Here is a 27,261-nt window from a genome sequence, read left to right on the forward strand (position 1 = left end):
CTATGATTATACTGAGTATAACATTATTTTTATTGTAACTTTAAATATGAGATGTACTCTCTCTATTCCCTCGCTCTTCCATGTTCTCAAAAAACGATAACTAATAAGGGCAATATTTGCGCTGCAGCAAAACATGGGCATGGGCGGCGTTGGAGTGGGTGTGGGTGTAGGCGTGGGTGCAGAAGCATACGGCGGCGCCGGAGCGGTCGGAGGCGCGGGGGGCGCCGCCACCGCCGCCGCACTCTCTATGATACATACGTTGCCGCTGCAGTACCTACCGCCACCAGACCATCACCACTGGGACCAGCCGCCGCACCACGCCGCCGATAAACAGGTGACCACGAAACTACCATGCTTCCGCCTCAAATTCCACGTTGGTATCAATTGACACAGTAGTCATTGAAAAATCGAGTATTTTAGTTTAAAATGGTTAATTATTATAATATTGTTTTTGCAGCAGGCCTGGAGCAAGTGGAGTCACTAGAGCGCCGACAGCCGCGCCTCCGCCTGCGGACCTATCCCACGAGGATTATATATAATTGTAACCCTTGGAAACGGTGTAGATATTAGTGAGAAAGAATTATATTATACAGATTATATACATAATAGAGAAAATGTCCTATCGAGAAGAGAACTACTTATACTGTACGATCGACTGAAGTGAGCATTAAACGATTCATTATAATGAGACACGTGAGGGGAGCCGGATGTAGTTTTATTTGTTACTGCCGCTCGCGCCGACTGTAGCTGTAGAGCGTAGTCGCGGCACTCGCCTGTAGGCCGCTTGGAATGTGATTCCGATCGCTACGCGCGCCCTCTGTTATAAATATTTTACACTATATTATGGCATACGATATTGAGTTCGTTGAAAGGTACGCTCGCAGACCGTGACGGATTATTAAACGTGTAATAATAAATTTGCTTGTACATGAAGATTAAATATCATATATTGATGCACTGTAACCACTGGTGTTTTTAATAATACCACCTGTTTTTTCAATTATTCTTTTTTTATTAGGTTTATTTGGGTAATGTGTATTATATTATAAGTAAATTATTACCGAGGACTTACAATGTCTCGAATATGATTAAAGCAGGATAAGCGGTAAGTTCTAGGCAAATAAACCGTTATTGAAACATAATGAGTGTGTTCTTGAATAGGTCCTCACATAGAAGACATATTAATTACTCTTATATTTACAATTCCCATAAAACAAGAAACATAATCAAGTAAATTTTATATTTTATCTATTTTTTGCTGATTATATTGAAAATTTATAAGATTCATTATAAACTTACAAGACAATCTTATCTACCTCGAAGCACAATCGATAGCTTTGTATATGTGTTTGCTACTGAATGAAATTTGTGATGAAAATTTAAGTAAATTTCATATTTAACTCAAAAAATACTGAAGTAGATAATTTTTTTTATTATTTTGGATGATACTCTTACAATTATGAAAACTTGTAGTTATCAAGATTCAAGATTTTTTAATAATATTTAACTGAGTTTTTAGAAAACAACCCCATATTTAATAAAACTTTTAAAAGTGGTTAAAAGTTAACAGAAACAAAATAAAAGATTGGTAAATTTTCATCAGATTTAATAGTTAAAATAAAACATTAGAGATTCTTACTTATATTGTAAACTTATGAAAAGGAACAATTGTAAAAATATAATATATTATGAAAAATAACTTAAATAAGAACATATTCTCAAATAGAATATTTTCTCTTTTCTTTGATAAACTTACAAAAAATATGTAGCTGTTATGAAGAAAAGCATGAAAAATTTCCAGGTATTATATTATAGTTCAGTGTGTCGTGCCAAGATCCTGCTTTCGAGATCTGCGTGCAACTTCTCCACCTTTCGAGTGTGTTTCTTTAACATTTGCTGCTGGTCAGCGAAGTGGTCCATCTTGTCACCGGCGGCTGCAATCTATTATAAGGATGAAAAAATATCTATAAAAACGTCTTCACTAACATAATATATTATACTTAATAAATTGTATTTATTTTTTTAAAAATACATTACACAACACACACAATTTCGACCAAACAAGTTGCTCTACCATATAAAAATAGAGATTAAACTTGCTACTATTTTAAACCAGCAGATGCTCTACTAAATTCAATTAAGCAAACATTTTTTTCTTAAAGTAAGCCTTAATTGATCACACACTATTTGCACTAACTTTGGATCCTCAACAACTTGTTACGTGTCGAAACGAATGGCGAATGGATGAAACTCCGCTATTTTCAGCAGAACGAGAGTACACAATGGCTAAATACCAGGCCAGTTATTCATATGTTAAACTGGCAATCTATACTCTTAACTTTGCTTTACTTTTAAAAATAAAATATATATATAAAATGAAAAAAAAAAAGTAACCTTACTATGATGTTTTTCATAATTGCTTACTTGGTCTGCGTGTAATGTACGCAGTTTTAAAAGACGAGATTCATAATGTTGAAGTTCAACCTGAAAAGAATACAAATGGTTGAAAAAATAGAAGTTGATTAATAACAATCTAAAAGTGTACAACAAACTAAGATTATTCATATTTTATAAAAATGTTTTGTGTATCATGTATATTTTTAACGATGCTGGCAATACCAAGTCTGCTGGATATTTAAACAAATAAATATACATAATAGGCTATTTGACTGGTTTTTAAAATCCATTTTATAATATTCAGTAGCGGTTAAGAAACCCAGTAAGTTGTTATATTTAATTCTAGTACATATTTGCTTAAAAATATCAAATAAAAAATTCCATATTTAAATAGTGCGTGAAAACGCTACTTTGACAATATGGTGCTGCAATGGGGTCGGTGACATCACTTGCCTGTATTGTAATCTGTGGCACATAATATAATCCACATACAATAGGCAAACGAGATTAACAAACAAGTGACGTCATCATAAGCCCGACCAATCGGGAGCGTTTTGTGTCACGTGAGAAACGTTTAAAAAAAATGCATTTTTATTTATGGATTTTTAAATAAATGAATTACTATTTTCAACTTTTGTTAATAAATAACCATTTTTAAACTAATAATATATACTGTTTACAATAATTGACACTTTATTTTTCGCATTGTCAAATAGCCTATTCTTAAACAATACGGTTTTTTTTAAATACATTGAAATTTTAAAATCAGCTTACTTTTAATGATGCCAATTCTTCAACAGTAAAATTAGCAGCTGCTGCGATACGCCATAATCCTTGAACTTTTGGCTCAATAAATTCTTTATTATTTGGTCCTAGAAGCAAAATAGATATATTTATCATTAAAATTTACTATTTCATCAACTCCTGCTCGTTTGCCACCTCTATAAAAAAAAAAAAAACTCAGCAGTGAATATATCAATTTCAACCCATACATTTTCAATGTAACTTTTAGTTGCCATTTTTGTTAATTTTTTGGTATAACTGATATTTTTTTTATAAATATTGTTGTTCCTCAAATAATTGCAATATTATTGCAACTTTAAAAAAAAATTGACAATTTTTTTTTAATAATACTTATTTCAATTTAAAAAACACTATATTAAAAAATATATCCAACCTTTAGCAGCAATCCTCTGTAACCTGTCATAACCGTCTCTCAAACCTCTGTGCTTTTCTCTGACTAAATTAGCTCTATTGACAAAATCTTTACTAAGATTCTCTCCATTGTCTTTCTCATAATTAATTTCATTAAACTTATCAATTTCTTCATCATCTACTGCATCTTTAATAAAAATACATTTTATTTAATTCATACAAATTAATGATTCATAATTTACAATATGATACATTGGCCTTTTGTAAAATAATCCAACACAACAGATTACTGTTAGGTACTGTTGATAAGTTTAAAACAGAACATTGCTTTATTAAAAAAATTTAACTATTAAGGTAAAAAAGGTTTTTGTTTTCTTATATGTATCTATAGTTGAGCACAAAGGGAATATTTTTAAACAATTAATAAACCTTACTAGAAATATTATTTATACAGAATATGAATTACATAAGTTTAATCCTAACTAATACAATAACACATCATTAGTGGTACAGAATAAGACAGGGTACCAAATAATGCTACCTAACAAGCAATGAAATATTAAAAAGTATATCTGCTTAAAATGTTAAAATAATAAATCATACTTTGGTGAGCTTCTGAATCAATTGTCTCCATATTAACTAACAAATCATGGTATTGATCTATTTTTTCCTGATGATGTGTAAATTCTTCTCTTAAAGCTGATAATTCTTCACTCGTAAATCCAGAAGCCTCGGCTTTAGCCCAGAGCATGTTGAGTTTTTTATCTTTAAAAAGGCTCTTATTGATATACCCATCCATTGCAGAGTTGTACGCCTAAAAAGTTATGAAAATTTTAATATTTTTACCATACATTCTTAATTCTATTATTTCTTCAAATTTACATAAAAAATATGATTAACTATTTTAAAGTAAATTAATTAATTGTTACCAATGTACAAGATATATACATTGTGTATATTATATTATTTCACTATCAGCTCAAAACAGATGTCAATGACACTGAAGTCACTGTAATGCTCCGCTTATCTGGTACATCAATCATAATTATAGTCTCTAAGTTAGTAATATTCTTTTAAATGCATGTGACTCTTATGTTTAATAAATGAAATGTAATATGCAGAATCGTCATGACGAAGGGGGCGGAGCAGTAACATTTATTGCAGGTGAAATCACATGCAGTAGCTAGATTTATATAAATTTAATGATGGATGCTTTGGAAATGTCTTACAGGATCTTGTTTTTGTCTTTCAGATACATCTTCAAAATGTTCTAGTAGACCATACACAGACATAATGTTCGTTAATTTACGCCGCAACTCTGCTTCTTTCAGACCTTCTTTATCTCCTCCTTCGCTTTTAACTCTCTTATAAGTAATTTCTTCTTTGTCTTGAATCATTAAATCACTGTATAGCGATTTTAATTTCGGTTCTGTTAGGCGCTGTAATTTGTAATGTGTTGTTAAAAATACAATAAACGTTAAGAGTATGGGTTATGGGCCTAAAAAAAATTAATGCATTAAATTACCTGTTGAGCTTTTATCCAAACAATATTCAATTTATTCATTCTAAATGGCTTTTCCAGTGTTCTAAAATTTACATCTTTTATCTTCTTTTCATTAGATGAACGACTATACTTGTTTTTACTAAAAACGCAAGTAATAAACAGTGTTAAAATAATAAAACTTATAAATCTCTGTCGAATCATGTTAATTTCTTCTAAGAAATCCTGCAATAGAAATCTTCTATCTTATCAATTCACTGCACCACAGGAAATTTAAGCGTTAGTTAACATAAGAAATAATTAAATGATCAATGATACATATTATGTACAATCGCGGTATATTATATTTCCTTCAATGACGTTTGTCGTTACTGATTGTCGGATGTCAGATTGTCGGTCGATTTATTTTGTTGGTTTTGACTTTTCTCAAAGAGTACAATAATCAAAACGTACTGGTAAAATTATGTATTCTGTGAAAGAGTATTTATAAAATTCTAATTATATTAGTGATAACAAAAACATGAAACCCATAACAAATATTACTTTATATAGTATTTATTCTTTTCTGAATAATAATAATATAATTTGAGTAAATAATTATGTAGCTTACGGACTCTTCCAAAAAAATAATATGTTTAAATATGGATAGTTAAAAACTTATTTATACATAAATAAATTCTAAATTTTTACCAAGCATATCGTACGATTTATTTAATTACTTTATTTGCTATTGCAATTTCGAATTTAGTTTGTTTTCTGTATTCTTAAAAACTGGGATACACGAATAGGCAAATTTATAATTCCATAAACATTTTTATATAAAGTTAATATTTCTTAAAAAAAAACAAAATTTTCATTGACATTTATTGACAAAATAATGAAAATAATTTAATTTATTAAGTACTTTTTTCTCATTGTATTACTATTTAAAGTATCCGATTCAATTGGAACTTCAAGTTTTACAAATGACATTTGAACGGAAAAAGTAGACATTGTATTTGTAGTGTAGACTTGTAGATGTACGAAAGTAGGTACCTTTGTAAACTTGCTATTCGCTACCTACAACTAGTGTTCGTGGTCAGTTGGACTGTTGACGCTCTGATTGAAATATTTTATTTTGATAAAAATGGCTTCGATTCTCTGATAGTTTTTGTCTGTTCTCATTTTATTTTATCCTTTAAACAGTTTACTAAGCTTATTCATAGTTATACTTAAATAAGTATAAAAAAATTCATAATGGGAGTCTGCTATCTGCTATCTTCCTGTCTAAAACTGCATCTTAAATCTTGAACGTGAACGATACGTCCAATAATCGGAACTTTCTCTTGATGCGTTGCGACTGTGAGTGAACTGTAAACTGTTACTCAACACTCGGTTGTGTAAAGAGGTCCGCGCGATTTAATTCTTATGATACATAACGGTAGTTTATAATTGACGTCAGGCGTGTGAAGATCAGCTTGAGGATATTCGTGCGGTGTAATGTTTAGAGTGTTGTGATGGTGGAACGCGAAGGGATGAGGCGCGGTGGCTGTGGCTGGGGCGGCGGTGTTCTTGGCCGCTGGTCCCTCCGCCGATTGCTCTTAGACAGCCCTTTAGTTGGAAGGAGGCTGGCTCATTCTGGTAAGTGAAGTGATAACAAGATTTAAAAGTTTCAACAACTGATATTTCTGAAAGGAAATAGTTATCGCTTTGGGATAACCATATTTATTCATTTGTTTGAATTGATTAAGATTTATTATGCTATTTATTTAAAATTACAATTATTTTATAGAACAATTTTATTAATGTTTCCCCCAAATATGTTTAATGCAGTAAGCAAGACTGGCCTTGACAACTCTTTTGGTACTCCATTAATCTCAGAAATATTGAGAATCAGTCAAGAATTAATATAAAAATAAAATATCATCAATATCGAAAAACAATCCCAATACCAACACGAACTTTGTTCTTTTTTAATTTCAAAAAAATTATCAATTTCTACTCAAAATAAATCATAGCAATAACAATATGAGTTCATTATTAATGATAAGTATTATTTTTTAATTATAACATAACATGCAATGCTCGTTCATTCAAGGAAGATACATCAGGTTTTATTGTTCTTAAATTTTTATGATTACAATCAATTGTGAGACATTGAAACAATATAAGGTCTCCAATGAAATAGGTCATTGCCATCACTTTGTCATGCTGTTAATATTAACCTCTATACTTTATTCAATAAATAATATAATCTATTAGTCCTATTATCTTTCAAACTAAAACAATATCAACTACCAATAAATAATTGTTTAATATGGCAATAAGGCAAAAAACACAATAAAAAGAGGTTTTTTTAATTATTGAAACTTTTTTAGTTATAAATTACACATAAAATAATGAATCATATATCTATGAATGATACTTTAAGTTACTTTTTATATAAACTACTAAAATATTTGCATTTCAATTTCCTACATTATTTTTAAATCTTCAACTATGGAGTATTTGTAGAACAATGAAGTAGTTTTTAATTTAATGCATGGTGATTCTTACTATGATTTAGTTATAAAAATCAGTCATTGTTCTTATTAAAACAATAATGAGATATTTTTTTTATCGTAGATTCATAAATGCTATAAACATGGAGCTATGAAGTCATTCTATTACAAAGTTCATAGGTTTACTTTTTGTTAAGTCAGTATCTGTAATTATATATTTTTAATGAAATGAATGCAGATGCAATGTATCAAATTGCTGATTGAATCAAAGTGTTTGTAAGAACTAGCAAGTACTTTGACAATAGACTGTCTAAAATGTTAATGGTTCTAGTAATTAGGCATTTACTTTGATATTATGGTGGTAAACATGTTGCTTTATTTACATATGCATATATACAATTACATCATTAAAAAAGTTGTGTAATTACTCTGTTTTCTTATAGTTAATGTTAATAATAATTAATAAAGAAATATCTAATATATCTATAAACAAAACAGTTTGTAATGTATATAATCAATTGAATAATTTCCATTTACAAGATAATTTATCTAATAGTAAATTCACATTACTCATTCAATCATCTTTGTAACAGTCATGGCATTTTCTTACATTTAAGTGGGTATTCGTTTCAAATTAAGTTAGTTAAAAATCTGTTATGGAAATTTTTAAACATAAAAATACTGTAACTTCAAGTCCTATTTATCACAAAAATATGACCATACATTTTACACATGACATTCAGTTCTAAGTATATTTACCCAATTAATAAACAGTTAAATTTAACAGTGCCACTAGTGAATGTATAATCCATTAATAGATGACACATTGCACAACACCTTAACCCAAATACAGTAAGGCCGACCTTACCATTTAAATAAAGAAACATTACTTAGAATGTAATTAAAACAAAGCTAAGGAAGCAACCAACAATTAACAAAATAAGGTACATACTTAACAAAGCTCTTTTTTTTTCTAGTTAAAATAATGTATGAGCTAATTGTATCACAATTATTTAAATGTATAGATTATCTGTTTTCATATAAGTAATTTAAATACAATCATATCACTATCTTATCTGTGGGTTATTTTGATAATTCTATACTTATATTTATGTGTTAATGGGAAATTGATTCATTTATGAGTGTTATGATGAATATTAAAGATTTAACAAAACCTCATTGGTGTCTGTCATTTTGAATCAAACACTTCTCAGAATGCTTAATATTTAGTGTTGATAACTGCAAATGGATAATTATACTCCTACATTAATATTTTATGCCATACAATCAATGTGTAGACAGCACTGTGTTAATTATTTAATTTACTGTCATATTTAATTATTATATTTAAGCGTATTTCCTTTTTGTTAAAATTTTGTAATTATTATTGGCCCCTAGCTAATCCGGCCAATGATCATCTAGCCCAATGATCAACAAGAAAAGTGAAGAAGAATATTTACAATCTCTAAACAAATTGTTTGGCTTGGTTTGGTTATGAATTATTTGTAATTCATGTATTTTATATATTTCAGAAGGCAAAATTCAACTGTTAATTTGAAGCAAAGGTTAACTTTAAGATACTATATAAACACTTTGCCTTTGATCAACCTTAAGTTTATATGAATAAGGTTAAGAATTGCAAAATAAGCAACAAGTTGTTACTTTGAAGTTTCGTTTTAATGCTGCCTTGTCTGCAAATAAAATGGAATGATCTGAATTCCTGATTTAATTACAAGTTAAACATATTATTATTTTTTAACAGGGAAATTATTGAATTCCTGATTTAATTACAAGTTAAACATATTATTATTTTTTAACAGGGAAATTATTTTAAAAGTTAATTCATCTATAATATGAAATAAAAAAAATGTCTGGTCCATATTTTATAAAACATATTTCTTAAGTCTAGTATAAAAAAATAAGAAAAGGCTAAAATATCTGAATAATTATAATTAGTATTCTTTGTTGGTAAGACAAAAAAATTGAATGTCGAGTAGCTCTTTTTTTCGAAAAAAAGATTAAAAAAAGCTATACGATTTATGTGGTGAAATAAACTGTTATCACCAACGTTGAAGCACGTGTAAACTTATTCAGCCATATACTACTTATAGAGAGGTGCACATGACCACACCTGCTTCATTTCTGTCAATCTCAATATCAAATGTCTAATAATATCAATAGTTTTTTTTTAAACAATTGGCGATAAACAGCAAAGGAAACATAATATTGTTTTAAAAATACACATTATACACTATTGAGTACAAGGCTTTACATACACTCGTGTCTCATCGAGCCTCGTCTCGAATTGAACTTGGCGATAAATTATTTATTAATTTTTTTTTTACAAAGATTGTAATTATTAAATATAAGATATAAAATATCGTTTTTTTTATTCTTTAAGAATGAAATGCTTGTCTTAATCTTGTCAGAAAGAAAAAGTATTTGGCACACTACGCGGTCGGCCGCCTGCCTGACGCCGTCCCTTCAGAATGTTTTTCTGGTGGATTGGTTTTTCAAGTGTTATTGTCTTACATTACTAAGCCAGCTCTCCCGATACCTGCGGTTTGGAACTGTCGGAAATCACACATCCTTCAAGAGAATTAAATCATTGACTGGATTTCCCGAGTTCGTCGTAAACACACGCCTTCGTTTCCTGTTAATAATATTAAGGGAACATACAATATATTAAGTAATCTATGAAAAATCTAAAGCATTATTGTAGTTATTCAAAGATTGTGTTATCTCTACTTCACTGTCACCACGCAAAGCGAGTAAGCTTATATAGTTTTTTTTTCATATAACAAAGGCCTAATTTACCTCAGTAGTATAGTATAGCATAGCATAATAGTATATAGATTTACTATATTCTTATTATTTATTGTATTTATATCACTATAATAGCTAGCGATTTTTTTTTTATTTATGTCCCACATTTAGTTCGAATCAAATGCACTATTAACGGATATCAATTTGTACAAGTGACATCTTAATATTAGCCTCATGATGTAGGTGTTTTATTTCTCTCTCTTTCTAATTCTAAATGTACGGTGTCGTTTTCATATTTTAAATCCACTATAAGACGGTTTTACGGTGGAAGGAGTAACTTTGTGTGAATTATACACTCACAAAGGACGGGCAGCAAGTCATATAAACATGTCCTAATGGTCACGGTAATCGGTCAAACGTTGCCGAAGTTTATTCATCTCGAAGAGATCACACGTTTTTATTATATATGAGATTATGTTTATATAAATCTGAATCGGTGTGAAACTAGACACGTCTAGATGTAACTTGTCATTGTTAGGAATAGGTTTATGTAATTAGTTATGCAATTCATTTGTTAATATTATTATAAATGTGAAAGTTTGTGTTCGGATGTTTGTTACTCGATCACGTCAAAATTTCTGAACTGATGCGAATGAAACTTAATACCTGTTTAGATAATTGTCAATACTATTAGGGCACTTTTTAATTAAAAAAATACTCCATTTTAATATCCGTCTAGAAATACGGGTGCGTAAGAAACTAAAGTTAGGTGGGATAGTATTATTTATATGTAAGCAAATATGGCCTTCGGTCCTGTCCTTCTCATTTGATTACATTCCAAGTTTTTCAACGTCCTTGACTTGTGCCAAAAGCGGGCGGATAATAGCTTGCTTCTTTTTGTTAGTGCATAAATATGTAAAATAAAAACATTTTTGCCATAAGTGATTTTATTTACGATGGTATGCAAAAATACCTATAGCCTTACATCGTGCTACAAGTAATCTTTGCGTTCCGTTTATATATTAAATGACTACACCTATAAGCATTTGTAACGGTGTCTCAAAAAAATGTACATATATTTTTTTTAATTCACCGTTACAGAAGTAGGTGTATTTGCCAACGGTAAAGGTTTTCGACCGTATTATTTAACATATTAATAAGACTTAATCTTGTGCCTATTAATCATAACAATAATAATTACTCTAGTAGTGTCACGGGCGCTTTTGTATTGCCTCGTCGGAATGTGAAAGACGTAAAACCTTACTACCGGTAGGTGCAGGCAGGCAGTTTCCGGTGTAAGGTATTGCTTAAGTTACAGAGTCAATATCAATGAAATAGGTGGTGATCATTTGTATTAGACACACGAACTCGATTGCAAGACCGCAACATAATTAAAAAAAAAATAAAACAAAAGTATTATGTTTTGTCATGTCGGGCAATTGAATAAATTGATTTTATTTTATACGATAGAACAAAGTCAATGAACCCTTATTCTTACTAATATTTTCATATACTATTATAGTTCTCTAAATGCTTTTTTATTTAAACTTGGTACATTTTCAGATAAAAAAACTGGATTTCATTTGAAGACATACTTTAATTTGTCATAGTTTGATCATTTTTTGTATTACAAAGCATGTATTCATTATATACTATGTACTTGCTACAGCTTTGAAACATGGTCGATTATAATTGCATTTAACTATATTCCTTAACTATAAAATAAAATACGGATTGATTGTAATAAAAATAAACTTAGAATAACAAATAAGCGTAATTATACGCCTCCGTAACTTTTCTTTATATTCCGTATGACAAAGCCCCGAAATGTCTCCACGACATCTAGACATGGTTCGTGTAGTCCTAATATTAACAAAGTAATTTCTGCTATGGCTTTGATTTTATTTACACAACATTTAAATAACCTGTCTCCTTATTTGCGTGTTTCTCGGATACCAATAAATCATAGTTTTCCTTAGTCATCAGTGTGATATCATCTGATACTTAACTTGACCAGTTATAGATCGATTTTAATTCGAGAACTATCCACGTATATCAATGATTCGGTTTGGTATATGTGATTAATATGCATTGTGTTTTTTTTTAGTATGTACAGTAGTTAGTTAGTAGTACTTTTTTTTAGTATATATAGAATTCTATTTCTAGAAGTTAAATTTGTACTAGATCTATACTAATATTATAAAGTGGTAAAATTAGTATGTTTGTATGTAAAAAAAAAATCACTGGTTTATATAGGTAATATATATTAAAATTATTATATTATATTATTTCTGAACGCTATTCGAAGGTATAAATTATATTTATATCATCATTTTCATTATTAATAAATTGCATCCGTGCGAAGCCGGGTTAGTTTGCTAGTATTATATAAAGCTGACGAGTTTGTTCAAAGCGGTAATCTCAGGATTTATCAGTCCGATTGGCATAAAGCTTTTTTCGGTAGATAGGACATTTATTGAGAAAGGTTATGGGTTTATAGCATTGACTTATATATATATATTACTAGACAAGACGTTCAAAATTAAAATTGGGTCACAGTTACGGAAAAAAAAAAAAAAGCGGGAAGTTAGTTCAGTGATTCGCGTATATAACACAATAGTTTTTATCTTTTTCTGACTCTCTCTGAGAGTATTATAGTGCAATTATTTTATTAAATACACATCATATCTTTAAGGGTATTAATTAGACAATAATTATAATGTATGTATAATCAACATAACATATTTAGGTTATAGAACCCTGAAGAAAACAGAAATCAATTTAATACTTGCTTGAGAAAATGTATGAGAAGACTTTATTGTTCTCTGAGAGAGTATTTATTACAGTATCGAAAAATGTAATTTTTAATAGTATTTGTTAAAATAAATTTATTTTCATCTTTATCGATATTTTTAAGTATGTTCGTTAATCTGTGACGGCATACTGCTGTTTTAATCTGTTGTACTGTTCCCTCTTAGGTAAATCTAGTAAAGAGTAAACGAAATTGCATTACAAAATATGTCATGCGTGTAATGAATTACATCAATTTTTATGATCCAATAAACCAAATAGTCCGAATTTATAAATAATACTCCTCATGGTCGCTCGCATTCGACTAAATGATTAGCAGTCAATTGGCCGTAACTTGTGCGCGAAATCTTAGTACCGGACACCGTGTCTCGTAGTATACGTATAAGTCAATGGCTTATAACATTACGGTACGACGCAAATGAGTGGAGCAGTAATATTTAACGTGGGCTAAGCCGAACGGAGAAACTAGTTATTATATAAATATGTGTAGTTGTAGCGCAGACACTGTCAAAGCGAGCAACATACCCACTTGGAATAATATTGTCGACTATGAGACTTTGGATATTGGTATTCTCCGTTTCTGTAATCGGCCAACTAGCGTCTACTTACGCAGACGTATTGTAAATGTATGATGTGTATAAAAACAATCTAATCGCGGCAATATTATTATTAATAAATCTATTACTGTCTTAATAAATTACGAATATTTTCTTAGTATATCATATCGATAAATCGAAATTTAAAAATTATTTGTACTCGCTAAAAGCATGTGTCATAGTTATTATTATATATTTAATTAGTTATGACCATATGAGGAAAGTGATTACTATTTCACGGTCCAAGCTGTGACGTCAAATGTTTGAGGTATTACGACACCGTAAAATATTCTAGTTTATTATTCCTTATTTTGAATATGATAAATCACATTATTTAAGAGAGATAAGAATTACCTAATACAGATCGTAATTTTACAATGAAAAAACCGCTCCGCTATGCGTTAAACGTTGGGCGAGTGTTTACAATAAAGCAAATTATAGTTTATAACTTGCTAGCTGCGCCGCGCGATTTCACACGCTCTAAACATTCCTGCTCCTCCCCGTGGACTAATCCTTGTCGAGGATTGTTGAATCCAGAGATTAGCATGTTCACAAAAAAAAAAACTATTCCGCTTGTATTATATGTTACGATATTATTATATCTTGTACCTTGATAAAATTAATAAATTATACAATTAATATTTACCATTTGTTTTTTTTTTTTTTTAAATATAATGTTTAACCTTTAAGACTGAAAATGTATTTATATAGTGTTGCTTGTAAAATATTTTGGAGTCAGAAATCGGGACAAAATCATAATTTAACGAGGAATTAAATATTTAAGAAGTATGCGTCGGTTGGCACATCGCCTACTATTTTCATGTGTCTTGAAATTGTGTATTTGAGAATGTGGGTAATAAATAACGAAGTCAGTGATGACACGACACGACAGCCGACATTTTTCCATAAAACGCTTTTAGAATGTGCTTAGTGCCAAAGATGTACGCAGAATATTAAATCGTCTCGAGAATTTACCTAAATTTAGATTATAACAAAAATATTTTTCTAAATATATGTCGCAAGTTTAACCTAAATCTGTGAAGAATATTTTTGGGATCATTCGATTTTCTCACTAATTCGACGAAGTTGCTCCAGTACCAGTTGGTGGATACAAATGTAGCAGAATTTCACCTGACACATCAGATATGCAGGTTTCCTCACGATGTTTTCCTACATTGTCAAGCACGACCTGCATTGTAAAAACAAATTAATTACGTGAAAACTTATCTCTAATCCGATGGATTAGAGCCCGCGATCCTCGGCTGAGGCCATCTGGGCTCCAATATTCTTGTATTTTATTCGATTAATGCAATACTTTATTCGATTCACAGTGTTAATCAACACTCGTTTTCGTTTTTCGAGTCGACGCGAGAGGTAGGTGAAAGTGACGTGTGTCGTCGTTCTTTCGTTACTCTTAACTGGGTTACCTTAATTTATTTAAAAAAAATAACGAACTCTATTGTGAAGTTGACGTTTTGTTCGGAATTTAATAGTCAGCCTCCATTTTTCTCTACCGCAAAAGGCTTGAATGTAAACGCTGGCTTAATAAGCGGCCATTGAAATTTTAAACATAGTAATGCAGCAAAATATATTTTTTTAACCTGAAAGCGAAAGGACTTCGCTTCATCAAATAAGCTATAATAGTTTATAGTTTTATAGTAGAACATGGAATTTCCTCTTGTAATTGTTGAAAATACAGATACGAATCTTATATAAACATATTATACTAAAACTTTCTCCAGAACGCGCTGATTTTCTGGTATCGGTTCTTCTGTTAGGCATTACAAAACACCCTCATATACTAGTATAGTTTTATTTACATTAACAAAAGCTACTAAACAAAACATGACCAGTGACGTGATTAAATAAGAACATATAATTAATATAAATCTATAAATGTTTAATAAACAATAAAAAGTTATTATAAGTAGGCATTATTGTAGGAAATGAATACGTATTTACCTTTTGAGGACGCTAGAGAATGAGGAAACACTGTTTCTTATGCAAAATAATCGTACGAGACAATAGGAACTTCTTGAGTAAGTATTTATAGATTTGTCCCTGTTCTTGGTTCGTTGTTTTATCTTTTATTGTTTGTAACGACCCATCATTGGACTTCCGCCTGGTATCTGGTTCCAGTTCAGATGCAGTTCTAAAGAATTATATAATATACAATAAATTACTTCTTTCAAGTTGTTTAATTTATTTGCATTTTATTTCTTTTTAACTCTTATTTACACATAAACGATGATTCTAAACTTTCGAGAATTAAAAAAAATCTTATTTTTTTTCTATAGAATGTATTTTATTTATACGACCAAATAAAAACAGCTTAGGTTTTTTATTTGGTCGTATATGCTTCTATAGTGAGAGACATTCGACAGTTGACATTTTTAATAATTATCAATTTGAGTTGGTGGATGAGAAAGTTAATTTTAATATTTTTACTAAAACCTTCTCTTATGTATTCAGATTTTCCTTGTAAAAGAATCTTAAGTGTTGACCCTGGTGCTTCTGAATAAATAATACGTTCAAAGATATGAGGGACGATTATAACGTACCTTTTTTCTGGCGTTTAATAAATATATATGATCCACACGTAATACACCGTAATACAGATATACGAAATATTATCGAAATGTATAAAATAATACTTAAGGATTTTGACTCGCCCTCTTCCTTTGTTGTCTGCACAATGACCTCCCATTTTCAATCTATGAATGTTTTAATTTATTAAATATATTATAAAAAATCCCAACACCATTTTTCTTGCGTCTCTTGTTATTGTGTTGTATATTAAAAAAAAAAAATACAGTATAGTTTTTGTAAATATGTGTTGCTAGTTGTAAAATTTACTCCCACGTATGAAGTTTAAAATATTATGTTCTATGTGGCAGTTTCATCCTTATTTAATTTTGATTATACAATTTACATACCTCTTACTGTTTCATACGTTTTGCCACATTGGTCGACGTTTCTTGTTCCTCTAATCGTAATGTTTGTTCTTCCTGTAATGGTAACATTAAGTTATATTTCCTCAAACCTTCCTCATTGAAATTTGTAAAAATGTATGAATATAAAAATAATCATTTACAATCGAGGTCGGTAGTTCCCGAGATTAGCTATCCAACCTTACAACAATCTTATAATTAGAATATTAGTTTAGATCATAAAGTTCATACATAATTAATGGTGTATTAATTGAACCTAATTGTAAAATAAGCAAAGAAGATTAACTTATTTGAACACTTATAAGTTATACTGTATTTTATGTTGAATTCGGATTGGATATAAGATAACATTTATAATCCCTTGCGCGCCGCGGTGTTTACATCTTAAATAAAGTTTATGATTACGATATTTTAATGGCTTATGAACATAGTAACAATAAACATTGTAAAAAAGCCATTTTATTTTATGTAGGGCAGGTGAATGTTTGTTAATACGCGTTCACTGTGTTTCACTTTCAACAACCCGAATTGGAGCAGCCAACTCCAGCCAGTCAGCTCCAACCATTCTCCTCAAAGGTAGAGGAGGCCTTAGCCCAGCAGTGGGAAATTTACAGGCTGTTAATGTGTCTTTTGTCTATGTTTTCAAAGCTGTGCCCGCATTGCCAATATTAATAAAAAAACTGCGTGTATTTTTCATAGGAAAAAAATATATATTATTTGTTTAAAATACAAGGATCTGGATGGTGTTAGTTAGTAAAGAAAATATATTATTTAATATTTAAAGAAATAATTTATTTCATATATTTATATAAATTGATGTATATCGTTTCATTCATACGAAACTGGTTTATTATCAGAGAAATATGTAAAATACGTAAAATGTAAATAAATATGACGGTATTGCCTAATTTATTGTATCTTGGTATATTTTCCTTGTTTAGCAGAAAAGAGTAGAGAATCTAAGTTGTCATAATTTTAAAAGCGAATTATATTAAGAGAGGTTTTTTTTCTCGAATATTAAAAATAGGTTTTACTTGGTGATAGGATTTTGTTCAAGCCCGTCTGGATAGGTTAACGAATACTTGGTATTGACGTTTTTTTGGTTTGAAGGGTGTTTGAGCCAGTGTAACTACATGAACACATGGCGCAACAATTACAGCAATACAATTTAGCAACAACAACAAACATGACAATATTTCTTACAGTATCGAGTAACCCAGTCTGCCATATTTCTGTCTGTATATTTAAAATAAAGAAAGGAAACTATGATTTATATTGTTTTATTTTTTCCGCAGTAAACAATTAATTAGAACGCTTTCAAGTAATAGGCATAATGCAGCATTATTACGAATGTAAACAAAAAAAATCTAAGCTAAGAAATGGAAAAGTGGGTCATCAGAAACCGATGTTGAATAGCCATTGTTGCGAAGTGCAAGATGAAGCCGGTACATTTAAATTTCGCGTAGGATTAGCAAAGAGACACTCTAGAAAAATCTCGCGAACTCGGTATTACTAGTCTCGAATATGGTAATCGTATGAGTGTGTTTTGCGATCGTTCTATTTTTTTGTAGAAAATTCGAATCTCGTTATGTTTTAAATTTGATGTAAACAAAGGACTTTTCTTTTTTATGTATGGAAGTGTTTTTTATTGTAAAACTGATCAGTAACTAACTACTAGTATTAAATTGTTAAAAATATATAACGACATTTTAATTTAGTGATTTATGTATAAAATAATTGTATTGTATTGATAGAATGCAGCACTAAATAAATGAAAAAATGTCGACTTCAAATATTTTGGGCGTAGTGAGTAGTATTTTATTCTTCGTTTAATTATACAATGCGCGTCAAATTGTAAATATTGATCATAATAACCTCTTTTGAAGTAATACTTTTTTAAAACCAAAAATCTAATTATTTAATATTTAAATTTTGTGTTACGTTATCGATTGCTATGGATTAAAGTGGTTTAGGTTAGATTTAATATTTTTAATTATAAATGGATTTGAAAAAAAGTTTTACTTGAATTTGAACCTGATATTGATTCGACATTATTAGATATTTTAAATTAAAGCGTACGAATAGTGTGAGAGTTGTAATGGTTTGAAATATCAACAATACGTAGCCAGCACATCAATACGTCCGGCGTAGTTACCACTTTGTTCAAACCCGTCTAGCTAGGTACCACCCAGTCAACATATATTCTACCGCCAAGCAGCAATACTTGGTATTGTCGTGTTTCGGTTTGAAGGACGAGTAAGCCTAGTGTAACTCTGCCCGACACACACACTGGCTCCTACGACGGACATTAGATCTTGGTTCCGATGGTTGGTGGCGCATTGGCGATGTAAGGATTTCGCGATTTTTGAATCTTCGCTACTATAATATCCAAGTGTTATTCATATAAAGTTCCTTTTGAATCAATCTATTTAATAATAAAAACCGCATCTAAATCCTTTGGATAGTTTAAAAGATCTAATAGTACAAAAGTCATGGAGCGACTTTGTTTTATACTACGTAGAGTTTAAACTATTATTCTGAATTTTCACGTGCTTAATTTGCGTGGTGGAATAAGCTCCGCCCAGCAGCAGTAGGACATATCTACGCAGTTTCTTACTTTTATTATTTTATTTAACCTTTAGAGGTTTTATATGTGGTTAGATTTTGGTACTGATTATGTGTTACGGCACTGATTGTTTTTGAGATCTGACCTCGTTACTTTGGCTATTCCAAGTTATAACATCTTACGTAACGAATTTATTTAGTATGTAAGAGTTTCGAATGTGAAAATATATAATTATACTCGGCGTTTGACGGATGTTAAAATAATTAATATTTATTATATTTAAATTCCACACCTTCGGATCAGATTTTTTAAGACATTTCTTGGTTTTTATATGATATTGTACTGTGACAAAGTAAGATAACTCGTCAGTGAGAGAAGTGTTTTGATACAAATGAAGTCGTATTTGAGACGATGTCGTTTTTATGTAAAAAAAAAATGTTTTAAATTTATTAGTATAATATAATGCGTGTATATGTAATGTTTAACATTCGCACGTGACATTGGCGAAATAATTTGTGCCCTCTTGGCACAAATAAAAGCCAAAAAAAAATAAAAATGTTTTACATTATTTATTGTAGTACCCATAGTCTGTTCTAATAACGTCAAGGAGGTCCAAATTTAATATTATTAAAATATATTGTCATACAATATATAATCTTGTACATAATCTTCTTTTAAACAAAGATCAAACCCGATGATGAACTATGTTCTTCATTCGCGTTATTTTTTATGAATCAATAATAAATACAATGTATTATTCAATCTCTACCCAAAGAAATTACATCTATTCAATGTCATTGTTGTTTACTTGGATATATCCTCTGGTCGGAAAAGGCTATACCTCCTTACATATAGAATATTCGTAGTTGAAATGTCATTCATAGCGGTCGAATGCTATCGATGTTTTTTATTTGACTTGAACTGGTAGCTTTTGACAAATAGAACTTACTTGGTGATTGGCCGTCTGGGTAGGTACTACCCACTCATCAGATATTCTACTGCCAAACAGCAGTACTCAGTATTGTTGTGTTCCAGTTTGAAAGGTGAGTGAGCCAGTGTAACTACAGGCACAAGGGACGTAACATCTTGGTTCCCAAGGTTGGTGGCGTATTGGTGATGTAAGGAATGGTTAATATTTCTTACAACGCCATTGTCTATGGGCGGTTGTGACCACTTACAATCAGGTGGCCCATTTGCTCGTCCGCCTACCCATATCATATAAAAATAGAATGGATTCCCAAAAGCAAGTCAAAATGTTATCCTACATTTAACTTCCATGCAAACAGTGGAATGCACATTCGCTTGTACGCAATAAAAACTCCCCGTTGCCTTTGTAAACGGTCTCGTTTGACTTTTACAGATATTGGCGTTCGTTCTATAGACTTGGAAAACGTCATTGCTTAAACCCGCTTTATTTGCATTGATCTTGAACGAGTTTGTTCGCGTACATTTGTTTGTTGACGCGAAATAAGCGAATCGTTGTTGTGAATGTACGGTCTTTTTGTTATTATATCGTTACTATTTTTCACAGACCAGTAAATAACAAAAAATATACCTTTCGTGAAATAATTCCTAGCAAATTTACTTTAATGTTAATTCGGTTCTATTGGGTGGACTTTTTAACCGGCTTCAAAATAGGAGATGTTCTCGATTCGTCTGTACGTGTATAGAGTAGATATATACCTATGTACGTTTTGGATTTAAAATCGGTCGTGGTCTTTTTGGGTCAATTAAATTTATACGGTACATTGTAGCAATACTTCAAAGATTCTACATCAGTTTCATTGGTTTTGGGCAATGTATAATATTTATTTGAAAAACTTTAATTTAAAATTAAAAAGAAAACCTAAGATTCTTGTTATAAATTGCCGCCTTTCAATATTGAGCGCCATATGCGACGGTCTTATTTGCTTTTAAGGACTGTCGATGTCGGGGCCCCAATATTGACATGTTGTTTCTTCGTTCATCAATTACATTTATAAAGAATGTAAGTAAATTTAAAAGATACATATTATATTTATAACATTTTAACCAAATAGGTTTTACACTGAATTCGCCTGAATAAGTTTATAATAAAACTTTTAGTTCGGAGAAGAAAGGAAGGAAAGTGATTTCTTTAATAAGCTTAAATCATTCGTTAAATTTTACTAGCAATATTCTCATTACTAAAGCTGATTCTGGCTACAACTATATGAATTAAAGTATAAAAAGAATTAATTTATTAAAACTGAAATCTAGAAATTTGTATTAATTTCCAAGCCCTCATTTCGGCATCGACTTAAATGTCATAAGAACCAGTCCGGTCGTTCTAACGTGATTGAGTAATCATCTTTACACACACATTTTCGTATTTGTGATATGAGCAGGCTTTGTATAAGTATATTTAAAAATCGAATGGCAAAGATATTAATTTAAATTCTTAAGCTAGTAAAAGAAAATGAACGTTACAATATTTAATATAATTTAACTTCAGTGATTAGTGTTTCAAAGTTAAAGAAACCTTTAGATAAACGAGTTCGAAATTAAACTAAAAGCAAAGAGTCCACCCACTCTTGCATCTTTTTATTCATTACGAAGTATAAAGCAGTCTGCCAGTAATTAATTCCGACTTGGAAAACTTTAATAGACGTCTTTTGACTTTAGAATTATAGATTCCTCATGGAACTTCCATTGAAAATGTCAAGACCCTTATGGTAACCCCGTTGCCTACATTGCACCTTATATTTTTCTTCTTCTTTTTTTTGCATACTTTACATATTAGTCATTATTCACAAATAATTAAAAAAAAAAAACACGTCTCCTTGTTTATTTGAAAGCGTGGATTATATTATCGTACTATATGTTCTTGATTAGGTAGGCTATTTAGATAAATATTTTTTGCTTTGTTGTCTTAATACACAAATAATAAATTATTGCCATTATTGCTATGCAAATTTGCGTATTAATAAGAAATTGATTACACATGTATAAAAAAAATCATTAAAATAAATAGCCTTATTTATATAGATAACCGAACATCGCTGATCGATTAGAAATTAATTAAGAACAATAATATGTTTTTCATTATTTCTTTTTAAATATTTGCACAGATTAAAAGATAACAAAGTATAAATATTATTTCGACGCTTTAAACTTTTTTGTCAAAATCAGAATATACTTTATTCAAGTAGGCTTTTACCATCGCACTTTTGAATCGTCATTTAACAAACTATATTTAGTGAAGTTACCACCGGTTCGGAATGCAGATTTTACCGAAAAGAACCGGCAAGAAACTCAGTAGTTTCAATACAATGATATATGTATATAATACATCCTGCCTGGAATTCAACAAGTAAAGTTTTAAATCTTCATAAAAAATATTTTGTTTCGCCTGTAGACCCTTTAGTTCAAAAGCGAATATATTAAACGATTCACTGAATAACGAAAGGACGCTGAGTCGGAATGTTGCAAGAGACAAAAAACCTTATTAAGTTTATAAGTCACTATTACATAGAATATAGGTACAGATAAAATTTAACTCTTTTTCATACAATACTACTTGGCATTCTTTTTAATGCCTATGCATAAAACGAGTTTTAAAAATACAATACAAGGTCTATCGTTAGCCTTTGTAACTGTTTTATTATTTGTATGTGGCAATACACGTGCATGTTGTGATAAAAACGCGCGCGTGAAACGCGTATGCAATATTGCAGTTTTTGATTATTTGTTATTGATTTTATCTCAACTAACACAGCCTTTGTACTATGCCTATGCCTATGCGATTATCAATAAACCGCTATGGAAGTAGTTAACATATAAATATAACATACCGTTCCAACAAACACTTATGTTAAATAAGTAATTCTAGTGTTTGCCGTAAATAAAGTGTGAAAATATTTTTATATATCATAAGTAGGTTTGTTATCGTAAATAAATGGGATTTTTATTTTACTTTGTCACAGTATATAATCTGCAATTTGAACATTCAATGTGAAAAACAACCAATCAGAAACTTTGTTAACGGCGTTGAAGAAAATTAACTTGGATCACGTAAGATTATATAAGGTGGTGACATGACGTAATTAAAATAAATCAAATGAATTTGCAGCATTGGAAAGCAATAAACCGAAAGATGATGATGACATCGGTATAGCGGCCATTATTAATGTAAAGGTGAAGGGTCAAGCGACATGACCATCCATGAATCTCAGGGACAGACCTACGGCGACGTTATCATAGTCCAGTCGAAGAATGTGAGGCTCCGTATACACGAAAGTGTTCCTCACGCAGTTGTGGCAATCACTGGACACACTAACACCTGTGTCTATTACACGGACGATGGCAGCGACGCTATCGGCAGATTCATCGGCCGAGCGGCGGGTGTTTCAGAAAAGACCATCCTAGAGCACAGCCTTAAGACATCTATACATAAACGCGACATCAGAGTCGCCGAGGCTGTGCTCTCTCTGATCGAGCACGGAGCAGGGCCCGCTGGATTGCAGTAATTAGGATTAAAAAATAAAAAAAAAAGTCATCATATACAGTATTGTTATATATTATTTATTATGGACTATTTATATATTATATTAAATTGAAAAAAAAAATGTCAGTGTGGGCCACATCTTCCAAGAAGACGACAAGCTCGAAGTCCAGCGAAGATCTGCTGATGTTCAGTAAAAATATAAAATAACGCCACAATTTATAAAAATAAAATGTAAAAAAAGGCACGGGCAACTGTGAGCCCGTGGATGTTGTAAAGTAAATAAAAAAAAAAAATGTAAAGCAGCCTACTGATGTTATAACACATGTGTGAGTGCAAACACTAATGCATTATCCAGTTCGTTTTATCTCATAGCCCGAGTTGTGGGACAGAAACAAATGCTTTCCGAACTAACCGAGGCGCAGGAGTGTAAGACTAACAGCTTTTTAACCTCAGTTGCTACTGAGAATTTCGGGTTCGAAACTAGAGCCACGTGATTTGCGACCACGCGAAATACGCGTAAACAATCTGATCGCTGTTGATGTATTTTTCTTCTGACGTCATATTGCGTTTGTAAACGCAATAATTTGCGTTTTTATATCCGGAATGTGTAAATATATCACGACATCTTCATCAATGCCGGTTCTCTGGTAGCATATTTAATATGCGGTTTACGTTCAGCCCGCTTCCATGTCAGTTAGCACGGAAGTGTATGTAATCACTCACTGCCTTTGACGCTGCAACAAAAGTATTTTCAGAAATAAATACGGCATCGTGAAGAGTAGTGCAAATAGATAGAAATAGCGTAACACACACTTCCTTCGCTGTTCTCTGAATCCATTTTCTAAGAACAAACTCGAATCTCGACTTAAAACTCCATCCTGAAATGTCATAGATTTAGTGTCATAAAGTTACATACGACGCTCACATTAATTTTCTTTTAATCTTCTCAATAGAAGGAGAATAAACTTTATCGTAATAGTGAGGCGTGAGCTATGTCCACAAAAAAAAAAAATCTTTGTCTGTTTATCCTTCAATATAGAGGTTTTACGTAGTTATTCTACAGGCGTGAAGCCGGGACGGGTAGCTAGAAAAATTGTATTAAAAAAGGAAAGAAAATATAACACAGTAATTTACAAACGATTGCACGTGAACTGTCAAATTTGTTTCGTAAAGAATAGTTTTGCTGTAGTCAGGCAATTACTGCTGTCGTCCGTTCTACGACCGTTGCATCGTATCAACATTCTACGTGATATTATAATATGTCATGACTGGGTCAGACACGCTATTATCGGCGAATGGAAGGCCAACGTTAGCGACTCGCGAAAAATAGATTATCGTTTCAATTTATCACTGGTTTTTTAGAGCTAACGATTAAATTCCTTTGATTGTTACTATACTACTATTATTTAAGAATAATTTTGTTTTATTGTTTATTGATATGGTCTTTATTACATATGGGAAAATCAATTAAATACCTAATTGAGTAAATATTCATGTGATAGTAAGTAGTGTTTTGTAAGATGCTGTATTGCACATTTCGACCGTGAAGCGAAAAGTAATACGGATCGATATGAGCAAAAAATAATAATCGCCATCAATACAGCTTATACTAATAAATTTTTATAGCAAATATTTGGTAAAGAGTCATACTAAAGAGCACCGATAATATATTGAGGAGGGGCACGCCGTCGTGAGCAATCAGATCTATGCATTACACTAATTTATTCTTTGACATTGCATTCTAAATAATATATTAAATAGGCCAAACTTTAATTGCAGTCTGTGTGATATCTAAGTATTTATAGAATAACTCTGTGGAATAAAAAAAATGTCCCGATTTAGAAAATGTATTATGATGAATCCATCTGATCATGGAGTCGCCCATAGCGACTCCATGATCAGATATGGATTAATATGATTCTTCGGCGCCCTGAAAAAAATACACGTTTAAAATTTATAAATACGGATGTGACTATTAGTGCTCTTCTTTAAGGTCTTTAATAAAGTAGTTATTAAAATTGTATACGTAACAATTTTTAAATGTATTTCATGGTTAGATTCAGGACCGGATTCAATATGAGCGCCGCGCCGCCTTGGCACTAAAAATGTCACGTTGTCGTTTTTTTGTATATAGTGAATAAAGTTTCGATACAAAATATATATTAATTATTATTCATATTAGAGAGATAAGAAAATCATATGCATAAAACGTAAAAATCTTTTTTCTAATGTAATCTAAAAATTTGCCTCCCTGGGCACTAGCCCCGAGTGCCCTCAGTTTAAATCCAGCACTGGCAAGATTCAAAACATAGTCAATTTTAACCCTGCTAATAAAAAATGTACGCATACTAATAAGTAGGTGTATATCGGAGAAGTAATCGGGTTTACAGCTTCCATCGCAGTGAAACGCAATCAACTTAAATAATCTTTATTTGTTATATTAACAATTTATTGTCTTTTCACAAAAATGTGTCAATCCAATATGGCGTTGCTATAACAATGCCCGTTTCTAACGAGTCCTCTTCGAATGAATCAAACGGATATTCACAACTACAACTTTTTATAATAAATTAATGCAATTACTGCAAATTAATTCTTAAAATATAGTTTAATATTAAAAATGAATATCTATTTGGTTCTTATTATTAAATATAGCTCTTAATTAATTACAATTGAATTACTTAAAAAAGAATATAATATTTTTATTACATAGTCCGTTGACACATTATAGGTGGCGCTGCAAGACGAATCCAAATTAAGTTTTACTTATTGAATAATAGTGTTTTAGAAATTTACATTATAAAATATAAACATTAAAATGATAATTGACAATATATAATTATTATTTTATATTATTAATATTTTAAACCATTGCCCATAAATGGCGACTTGCGCCCATATGTACGTGATGTTTTTTTTTGTCATAAAGACCACTACTCACTGAACATATAGCGCTAAAAATATTTAATTATATCGTTATCATTAGCTTGCCCTTATCTTAATTATTTTGGGTCAATGTAATGTGTTCCAATAATACTTTAGAAAAATGATTTAGCCCGACGTCAATTCTTCTTTTATGTGCTTTAGCGGGTTGGTTGGTTGGTAGGTCAGTATGCAGTTTACTTGATGTTAGGGCTTTGTTTAAGCTCATCTGTTTGCCATCCAACAACAATACTTATCACACAGTCTCTCACTACAGTCTCGAGGGACATAACATCGTAGTTTCATCTTATTACAAAAAGGTTAGGTATAATATCACTATATAGTATAAAGCAAAGTCGGTTCCCGTAAAACTACGCAACGGATTTTGATGTGTTTTTTTTTAATAGATAGAGTGATTCAAGAGGATGGTTTATATGCATAATATAGTAGAGAAACAATGCTAATTTTGGAGTTTCTGATGTGATGTCATAATTAAACACATTTTTGAGCTTACATTACAAACGCTGGCTGAACTCAACGAGATAGATCAAAATAATATACTACAGTATTGTACATCTTAAAAAGGTCTACAAAAAAGTCCGTGATGGTATATGTCTATTTCTTAGGGACAACGCACAATAACTATTTTTT

The 27,261-nt window shown here is 30.8% G+C and overlaps 3 protein-coding genes across 17 annotated transcripts in view; 2 read left to right on the plus strand and 1 right to left on the minus strand.

Moving 5' to 3' along the window:
• Positions 1-1,142, plus strand: part of LOC113393124 (ankyrin repeat and KH domain-containing protein mask) — a 34,713-nt gene extending 33,571 nt beyond the window's left edge. For 13 of the 14 annotated variants that reach the window (XM_064216522.1, XM_064216512.1, XM_064216514.1 and 10 more), the window contains 2 exons: positions 128-334; positions 458-1,142. In XM_064216522.1, coding sequence (XP_064072592.1) covers positions 128-334; positions 458-484 — 234 coding nt within the window. In that variant the 3' untranslated portion in view covers positions 485-1,142. The remainder of the gene's footprint in view (positions 1-127; positions 335-457) is intronic. The other variant, XM_064216513.1, reaches the window with a different exon arrangement.
• A 447-nt stretch (positions 1,143-1,589) lies between these two features.
• LOC113393020 (alpha-2-macroglobulin receptor-associated protein) lies at positions 1,590-5,408 on the minus strand. 2 transcript variants are annotated; one of them, XM_026629714.2, is made up of 7 exons: positions 5,078-5,408; positions 4,782-4,991; positions 4,156-4,366; positions 3,575-3,739; positions 3,172-3,269; positions 2,425-2,484; positions 1,590-1,941 (listed from the first exon to the last, which is right to left on the minus strand). In XM_026629714.2, exons 1-7 carry the CDS (start codon positions 5,255-5,257, stop codon positions 1,810-1,812), a joined length of 1,056 nt encoding a protein of 351 aa, XP_026485499.1. In that variant the 5' UTR covers positions 5,258-5,408; the 3' UTR covers positions 1,590-1,809. The 2 variants fall into 2 exon arrangements, with proteins under 2 accessions (XP_026485499.1, XP_026485498.1); XM_026629713.2 differs by having other exon boundaries at positions 2,395-2,484; positions 5,078-5,407.
• Positions 5,409-6,042: 634 nt separating this feature from the next.
• Positions 6,043-27,261, plus strand: part of LOC113393008 (E3 ubiquitin-protein ligase RNF19B-like) — a 61,772-nt gene continuing 40,553 nt past the window's right edge. Inside the window, exon 1 of the mRNA XM_026629696.2 lies at positions 6,043-6,673. Coding sequence (XP_026485481.1) covers positions 6,550-6,673 — 124 coding nt within the window. The 5' untranslated portion in view covers positions 6,043-6,549. The remainder of the gene's footprint in view (positions 6,674-27,261) is intronic.

This window comes from Vanessa tameamea, chromosome 12 (assembly GCF_037043105.1).
Source record: "Vanessa tameamea isolate UH-Manoa-2023 chromosome 12, ilVanTame1 primary haplotype, whole genome shotgun sequence".
Classification (NCBI taxonomy): Eukaryota; Metazoa; Arthropoda; class Insecta; order Lepidoptera; family Nymphalidae; genus Vanessa; species Vanessa tameamea.

Excerpts from the sequence above, each read along its gene's own strand:
- LOC113393020 (XM_026629713.2), bottom strand. The coding sequence starts at position 5,257 with ATGATTCGACAGAGATTTATAAGTTTTATTATTTTAACACTGTTTATT. Across the intron at positions 3,740-4,155 it reads TGATTCAGAAGCTCACCAAA|ATGCAGTAGATGATGAAGAA; the intron begins GTATGATTTATT and ends TTTTTATTAAAG. Across the intron at positions 1,942-2,394 it reads ATGAAAAACATCATAGTAAG|ATTGCAGCCGCCGGTGACAA; the intron begins GTTACTTTTTTT and ends TCCTTATAATAG.